Source organism: Eurypyga helias, unplaced genomic scaffold (assembly GCF_000690775.1).
Source record: "Eurypyga helias isolate BGI_N326 unplaced genomic scaffold, ASM69077v1 scaffold15404, whole genome shotgun sequence".
Lineage (NCBI taxonomy): Eukaryota > Metazoa > Chordata > Aves > Eurypygiformes > Eurypygidae > Eurypyga > Eurypyga helias.
Genome location: NW_010245841.1, coordinates 241 through 9,320, shown reverse-complemented (window position 1 = coordinate 9,320; position 9,080 = coordinate 241). Strand labels below are relative to the sequence as shown.

Sequence of the window (9,080 nt, the reverse complement as noted above, 5' to 3'; positions counted from 1 at the left end):
GCCATCCAATTACGGAACCACGACAGAACCACGCCACAACAATGTTCCTGGGCATCTTGGTTCTGATGAAACAGCTAAAAACTGAGTCACCTCCAAGCACTTCCTGGGATGTGTTTTTTCAGGGCCATTTTTAAGCTAGGGTCATAACAGCTTCAATATAAAAATGAAAAAGAGCCAAGAAGGAGGTTTTTCAAACTGAGCAGCCTATTAACTAAGCTGTCCTCAGAAGAATTAAACTCCTACTAGCATAGAATCATAGAATCACAGAATGGTTTGGGTTGGAAGGGACCTTAAAGATCATCTAGTTCCAACCCCCCTGCCATGGGCAGGGACACCTTCCACTAGACCAGGTTGCTCCAAGCCACATCCAGCCTGGCCTTGAAGACAGCCAGGGATGGGGCATCCACAGCTTCTCTGGGCAACCTGTTCCAGTGCCTCACCACCCTCTCTGTGAAGAATTTCTTCCTGATATCTAAGCAGTAGCACTATTCCAGCCAAAGAATAAACCAAATATCAGCAGTCCATAAAATATGTATCTTTCCTACAGGGTTTTATTCCAGCATCTTTTCATGAGAGTTTCATCCTCATCCCATGGTCAACTCTTTTTCTTTCCCCACTCCCCACCCCAGAGTTTTAACTTTGCTCCGCACATTACAAATCCAAACCCAATGCTACTCCGCTCCGTAAGGAAATCTGGAAAACAGAGAGGCCACCTAGTCATCTTCCACTTAAAAGCAGAATAATCTGTGTCATGCTTCCCTGAAAAACAAATCTATTTAAAACCTGATGATAACTTCAAGGAGGACCATTCTCCCCTTGCTGCCGAGCCGGCCGTGCTGCTGACGTCACCCCGAGTTGTCTGTGCGAGGCAACGTGGAGCTGATGCTACGTGCCTTCAGGAAACGTGTTGCCTGACAAACAGATCTAACCGGCTGAGGTGAGTGCCGAATCTAAACTCTTCTTTCCTCTCTCTATGAAAAGAAATGTCAAATGTTTATGACCAGGCGATGGGCATTGGCTTTAAATGACGTACTTGTTGGTGTGTGCGTGGGGGTGGATGCGGGTATGTGCTTGTGCACGTGTGCAAACCCCCTTGATGCGTCCCTAACCGATACTTCAGAGAGTGTTTTATTACGGACTGGCACGTAACTTTTCAGGCCAGTAAATCTTGAGGCTGTCAGGACATAAACATCTGAAACCTGGCCATTTTTCATTAAGTATTTAAGCCAACTTTACTACACAATGACTGCCATCACTTACAACTACCCACCTTGCTAAATTAAATGACTTCATCTGATTGATACAGGAAGTCAGCATAATAAAAGAAAACTTTGTGGCTGCTTTTTACTTAGCAAGCCACAGCCACCAGAAAAAGAAATAAGGAAAGAAAAAGCCCAGAATACAAACGGATTTGTCTGTACCTACAGATTTATGTAACAAATCTGCTGTGTTTGACAAATAAAAATCTTTCTTAGAACAGCAAGCTAGAAGGGAGTTCTTTATTTCGGCATAGAGAGAGTCTTAAATCTTTTAGGTTTCAGTGGAAGACTTTGCAGGATGAATAAAAACAAATGATGAACAATTACCATCTTTTGCCATTACTACCCTCAAGGATTAATATTCTGTGGGGACAAAAACTTAGCCGTCTGCTCTGTAACAGACCAGCACATTACTGTTTCGCAACGCTGGAAAGAAGTTGTCAGTGAGTATTCTTTATTTGCTGTCAGAAGAAGTTTTGGTACAGTGGACTGCAAACAAAGCTTGGTATTCAACCAGGTTAGTAACTTATTGTCAAGGTTACAAAAGGAATAGACAACATTTGTATTGAGACTATTTCTCAAGAAGTTATTCATTGTTTTAATGTCTAGACAACAAGCTAGAACTAGGGTAGAAAAATAGCATTTGCTGCTGGAATTTTATGCAGCAGCAGGAAAAACAGTAAAAAAAAAAATGTATGTGTATATACATTTCCTTTATTTGGACAAACTCATAACTGTAGCTCAGCAACATTCATCTCTACCAGCACAGCTTTCAGGTAATTTAGCACAAAGAACTGGTTTAGGTCCATTTTCTCATCCAACCCTCCGGACGGTTTTTAAATACAGTGGGGTTTGGCCTCCATATGTTCAAACAAAATAAAGCCATTGGCATTTGCCACTTTAATTAGTCAAATTTTATTCTATTTTCCCTATTAATATTCACTTCTTAAAAATAAAAGTTGTATTTCATTTAAACAGAACCTTTTTCTGATGAAATTAAGTGCCTTTACATAAAAAAATATAAATCCGGAACAGCCCAAATCTGCTGTTTTGCCACAAATTCACTTTTTTTTTTTTTTGCATTTTAGATGCTTTAAAAAAAAAAAAAGATTCCTTCAACCCTCTTTCCACAGATACTACCCTGAACTAACCTCCCGCTCTAGGGTCAAATAGGAGCAGCTCCATCCAGTCACAATCTCCATTTCGGGCTTTCCTTTGGCCTGAAAGAAGTTCTGCGTTGGTGTGGCTCAGTTGGCACTGTCTGCTTCTCTGCAGCCTGAGAGTATCACGTTGCCTTGCGATCAACCTCCACTATTTCGGCAGCTGCCAAATTTCCTCTCAAAACTTAAGTTCCCCTGTGTGCTACTGGGCAGGTCCCCCCTGCCAACACTTTTGAAATATTAACAAAGGACTAAAGCTCACTGTCAGCAATTTGCTGCTATTAAACACCCCCAAAAAATAAACACAGAGGAGATACTAAGTAGGTTGCATTAAATATTGAATTTATCACAGTTAAAGCCAACAACCAGACATATCTTACCTCCTTCACTTATGACTCTCTCACCCTCCTTCTCTCCCCACTCCAAATACAATACTATCCACAAAAAATGATGTAAAACGTCCACATCTGACACAAGTTTGCACGCATTTTTCAACCATTAATTTGCAAATGCAAAATTCACACAGCTCCTAAGAAAGTGTGCAGCTTTCGCACATCTCCTGGGGATCTGTGCTTTATTAGTCAAAGGTTTAAACCCAGTGTATTCCCCGTGAATAATCTCTCTCCCCTGCCCCCCTCCTTCCTCCTGTCCCCATCTAAATGCAGAATCCCCAGCTTCCTTGCCTTCAGTTTACAGATTATGTGATCCAAAGTGTCACTCACTGGATTACTGCGCCTAACCTGAGCACCACCCAAAGCTTACTTGTCTTCAACTTGTCCAGCAGGACTTAAATGGAATTACCCGTCACAATCCATATACCGAATCTGCATAGCCCACTTATCTCAAGATTCTGTGTGTCACCTACCAGATTATCCATTTTAATCCATACATTGAATCTACATAACATATGTCTTTAATTCATGGGCTCTGACGAGCTATAGTATCGCTGAATGGATTATTTCTCTTTATCCATTATTGGCAGCCCTAAGACCGTTCACCGCGTACTCTCTCATGCCCCCGTCTCCCGAACATAGAAGCAAGATGGGAGTCTTCAGCAAACACAGCTCTATCACACATCAAACGCAGCGTGAGGTAATACCTGCACGGATCCTCCGCGTAACTTGGAACCCACTTTCCAGCACAAAACAAAGGTCTGTGTTATAGTGGGTTGAAGTCCAGGATTGGTAGGCCAACCTTGCCTTCATTTACACTCACAAACCTGTGGTTACTCCAGCCAGTCTTGGGAGTCACCTAGATTTAAGTGGCTACAAGGAAGAGCTGAATGTACCCTTAGGACGGTCCCTTTCACGCTGAGTGCAGAAAACCCTTCACCTGAGTTGTTTAGGAATGAACCTGTACAATAGAGAAGGATTTTCAAACAACAAAAAAATACCACGTTCAGGCTTGCCTGGTCTTGAGAGATTCAGGAGCAATCACTGCTAACAATGCCTTCACTTCAACAGAAAACCAACTCAGACAGATTAGAAACAACAGTCAGTTGGGCCTTTTGTTCCACACACCTATTCAAAACCAGCTAAGTGGGGAACATATAAAATATGTATTGTTATTTCTTGACAACCCTCGATAAGCGAGAGATGGACAAGATTAGCAGAAAGGCTCCGTGTACACCCAGGACGTTAAAGAGTTCTCATCCCGGGTAAACCTGCCTCACCCACACCAGCGTTAGCAAGACCGTGCTCCATCCCCCATCCATGGTGCATCCATCCCCCGGATGTGGGGGGCCAGCACCGCCCCCTCAAGTCTGCCCAGATGAGGCCCAGCACCAGTCAAACACAAGTTTTCGGTGATTTTTCTAAGTATAGAGGTGGCCACAGTCACTGAGGAGCATGGAAATAAATCCATATAGCTTTTCCTACCAAGGGTCCAGCCTACGTGCTGCACCTGCTGCGGTCGGTAACTTTGGAGGAAAGCAGCCCCCTTCACCCTGCAGCGCACAGGTATCGGGCGGCTCTGCCGAAAGCAGAGAGGGGTATCATTCTCCCTCCTGTAGATGGTCGGTTTGAGACCTGAAGTTCTCTCTGCTCCACTGAATCCAATAAACTGCATTATCCGGGAATAATCCAGAGGTCTTTTAAGCCCTGTTCTTGAATATGATGGATAGAAGTAAGTTTGAACAGGCTTTAACCAATTCAATATACAGTTTTACAGTTTGATTTTAAAATGTTTCAATTTAACGGCATGTTTTGTGGGTTTTGCTATAGACTGACTTATTTTGGAGAGAGTAAAAATTCCATGGATTTCAATACAAAACTTCTTAAGAAGTCTCCAGTGCCAAACTGTATTATTTATTTATCCCCATGCTGCTTCTCTAAACAGAGGCATTTGAGTTAAAATCTCTACAGATATGACAGGTTCTAGATTTTGCCCCACTTCAAGAGTATTCCCTCGCAGTACCTTTCAGTCAAGGCCCGGAATGACATACTACATTTCCTCTTCCGTTAGGAACTGGACATCCATAGATCCTTCTGACTGTGATCTTGAAGTCTGCAGCTAGACCTCTGCAGACACTCAGTGATGGTTCTCCCGTTTCACAGGCATGCAGATGCCAAAAGTAACAAAGCAAGACAGGACAACCACTGAACAGAGAACACAGGAGTCTGGTCACTCCCAGCCAGTCACCAACCACCCGATCTTGAATAAAATACTACTGCTTTCTAACTTAAAATAAGTAACACTAATAGAAAATAAAGTCATCCGCTTCGTTTCCCTTTTTTTTTATCTCACCCAGAGAATAAAACTCAACAGTAATAGCACAGACTCGGGTATTAACAATATGTAGCCTAGTGCTGAGACTTTAGCACATGACGTACTAAAACTCCCCCAGATCTAATGAAAAACACAATGAAATTTTGAACAGTTACACGGAAAAAACTATTCAGCGCATAAAGACAGTTGGGCAGTACAGCTTCGAGTGCTGTCCACATTCCAGGCTGTATTAATAATAAGACACTACTTGTACGGGGTTTCCAAATACCACTAATAGCGAAACGGGGGGAAAGAGGCTGCCAAGCCAAATACTGAGAGAAGTTAATTAAAAAAATCGCAACTGGAAAACCGTCCTATAGAAGGACAAAAGCATTTCGTAGCATAATATATGTGTGTTTGTACACGGCATACGTGAGTATAAACCAGCTCGACTTGCACACCTTTCGTGCTGCCCCGCTAAATACAGCTGCAACACAGCTGAGCCATTGTTTGTGGGCTGCTCATGGCTGGCGGTGCCATGAAAACCGCATTCCTGGGCACTAAATAATCAGCCTGCCTGACCCCCCAAGAACCTGTAAGTCAAATTCATTTACCCCCAGAGGGTAATGCTCTATTGTATCCTCCCTCCCTTCTAGCCACCTAGGAACAATGGACAATAATTGCAACTGTCACGGCAGTCAGTAGGAAAAATAAACCAGTGCCTGTTTTCACAGCTTACTGCCAAACCTGATCCAAACACCTAATAACCATGCCCCCAACCATAGAACCACAGTTGCACTGAAAAGCCTCAGATGTGAGGCTTTTGAACAGAGCTACAGAACAATAACTCGACTTGTGTTCCAAATATGAAGCTAAAAAACAAAAAATTAAAGCAAAGAAAACTCCTCTTTGAGGCTGTGCTGTTGCTCCACATCCTCCCCCCGGGCAAGACTGAAAGGACTGTTGAATTTCTTTCGTGCTAGCATATAGCTGCTGCTGCCGCTTTCAAGGTTAACTTGTGGAAAGAGAGGAAGGGAGAAAGAAAGATTGCCCTCCAACAGAACAAGATCATAAGGACTGGGAACAGACCGCCTTCTCAGTGTGCAGCCCTTGTCGGAGCAGCTCTGCCGAGCCCAAAGGCAGAAGGAGAGCGCCTGGGAGTCCTTCGGAAGGCTCCGGCGTGTCAGGAGTTAAAGGGGCTCCAGACAACATGCACGAACCGCTGAAAACACACACCCAGAAGTGGATATGAAAGCCGCCTGTGTGTACTTTGGGCCTGAAACATCTTAAAGATTCATCAGTTCATGGCAGAGGACGATGTTATTTTAAAACAATATGCTTTTAAAAACCAGAGCTCGCAGAGAAGCCCAGTGGCTGCCCTACCTCTTGATGACCTGTTGCTTCGCGCACACGGAGAAAACGTGCTCAGTGGGAATAAAGAACGCGGGGTTTGGCCCTCTGTTATTACAATAATAATAATAATAATAACGTCTCAGCCTATTTGGGGTCGAATGTGCTGGTTTAAAGTTGTTTAACATATGTAATGAATAGATATTTTTGAATTACAGCCTCTTGGGGAGAAGCTAGGGGAAGCAAGTGGCATACTTTCCTACTTGTGTAAGTCAGCGGACGAGCGCAAACTAATGCCGGTGGCTTATCGGTGACAAGCTGGAAGGCACGTGTAATTAAAATAACACTATCTTTCCACACGTAGCAACACATTAACCTCTCAGAGCACGCCATGTTGTATTCTTTACTGAACGCTGCTCACCTCTCCTGCAGAAGGTCCTTAAACCTGTCAGGCATGAGGTGTGCGAGCCTGCCTGACCGAGGATCTGGGTATCGGGGACAACATCAGTACGTACACAAACAAAAAATAACGGAGAGAAATGAAATCTAGTTTATAAGCATAAAAAGAAGGGTTTAATTTTCATCTCATTCTACTTTCCCATTTCCAAAACAACGTTGGCTTTGATTATGCTACTCCAGATGTATGCTGATATAAACGGGAGAAGAATCGGAGTCGCTGTTTCTTTTCGGAGCGATAATGGCTGCTCTGGAAACTACAATTTTTGACACACGTGTAGTTTGAGTCAGCTCCTCATCACAATCACTGAGGAAGAATTATAAAAATACTAAATTACAGGAAAACAAAAAACTACAGGTTCCCTAAAATGACCTCACGTCTATAAAATGGGGAAATATCTTGGCAAAGCAGAAGCTACTGCTGCTGGAGAGTGGTCAAATTTTGTCATTTTCCTTCTGGAGTACGGCTTTAAAAGAACACGCTTTAGTGCACAGATGTTGTACGCTGTCTTTTAAAATCTGCACTGGCTAATTTTGGTACCTAGAGGTATCATTTCACAAACTTTGCTTTCCCCCCCCCCCCTCCAATGTGCAGAAAAGTTAAAAAACAAAAAAAATCTACATCGTCAGATTCTGTCCAAAAAATTTACAAGGACTTCTGATCACCCTCCGATTTCAGAAGCCGAGCTCCGCTATACTCTGACACCACATAAGCCCGTGTTTGATGTGTGAATTGACTTTTGTTTTTCCAACCCAGCAATGGGATGTGTCCTCTTATACCACAGAGCGATATAGGCAACGAAAGCTTTACGTAAGTTCTTTCTCTCAGGGCAACACATACCATTCCATTTATTTCTATGAATCACAGATGGAGAGCATACATTTCATTTAAGCCCCAAATTACGATGTTTCAAGGGGAGAGGAAGAGGAGCAAAGAAACAAAGTTCCATAAAGCCAGTGATCTCCGTACATTCATTCTCAATTTGCTTTAGCACGGAAACAGCGTTACCTTTTATTTCTCCAAAGTTCCCTGATCCCATGGCAAGAAGCTTGTCTTTCCAGTCCTTTGATAGTAGCTTTTCAATACTGGGAGTTTCTGAGTGAAGGGGGGGAAAAAAAATGTAAGCAAATCAACATGACTGTCTCCACAATAGAACTCATTAAAAGTCTATCTGCTAAAAATAAGGCCAACCCCATTCTGGGCCCCAGTTCGTAATGACTTCATCAACAAACTGATAAGAGGGGAGGGGAAAGAAAGAAAAAAAAAAGGGGGGGGGGGAGGGAAAGAATATGCTTTGTCACCTGCTGTTTCAAACCCATTAGCTTTTTCCTCTTGTGGAACAAAGCCCCGGTAATTCTGTGTGACAATGGGCACACATAAACCTGCAGTTCATTGTTTTTCAATTTGGTGAACAAGTTGGTGCCTATAATGGATGCCTGTCAGTTTCTGGGTGTTAGACTGCAGTCAAAAAATAATTATGTTGATAAAATGCAGAGTAAAGAGAGAGAGAGAACGAGAGGGAGAGAGAGAGAAGCAAAGAATTAGCTCCTAAATCTGCTACATGTAATTATATCCCTCTGAGTGTTTACAATTACATCCACTTTATAATGTGTGTTTAAACATCGTGTGGTGGTAAGCATACTGTGGAAAGATTTTCCGGTAACACGCACATTATAAATAATAATAAAAAGTTGGGTATGAAAAAAAGCCTTAAAAGACTGCAAAATCCAGAGGGAGAAAAGGCACTGCTTAGAATGGAAACCCATTATTTGCTCATTTCAGATTCTATCACTTCCTTTAAAAATAAAATAAAATAAAATCTACTCGTTCAGTATTTCCAGGAAGAATGCGGCGAGGGTGTGGATGGGTCTGATATTTATGTCTATAACTCTTGTGTTCTGACCTCTTTTTGTGTCGAATTTTAATGCATAAGTAAATATAAATGCTAATAAAATTCAGAGAACATTAAACTCAATTCCAAACAATGTAATTGTATATTCTTGTCAGCATTTAGATGGGTACACAATTACAATGGCTTTCAATCCCACGATTAGCGCTGCATTCAGTTAGAAAATGGAGTGTACTAAAAGATAAGTGTCCCAGTATGCGCCATCTAAATAACAATACCCACACTTATTATCTGGATCT

The 9,080-nt window shown here is 42.4% G+C and overlaps 1 protein-coding gene across 1 annotated transcript in view; it reads right to left on the bottom strand.

Moving 5' to 3' along the window:
- Positions 1-8,027, bottom strand: part of LOC104508554 (transcription factor SOX-5) — a gene marked incomplete at both ends in the record, with an annotated part of 132,789 nt that extends 124,762 nt beyond the window's left edge. Inside the window, one exon of the mRNA XM_010150213.1 lies at positions 7,941-8,027. Coding sequence (XP_010148515.1) covers positions 7,941-8,027 — 87 coding nt within the window. The remainder of the gene's footprint in view (positions 1-7,940) is intronic.
- Between the last annotated feature and the right edge of the window lie 1,053 nt (positions 8,028-9,080).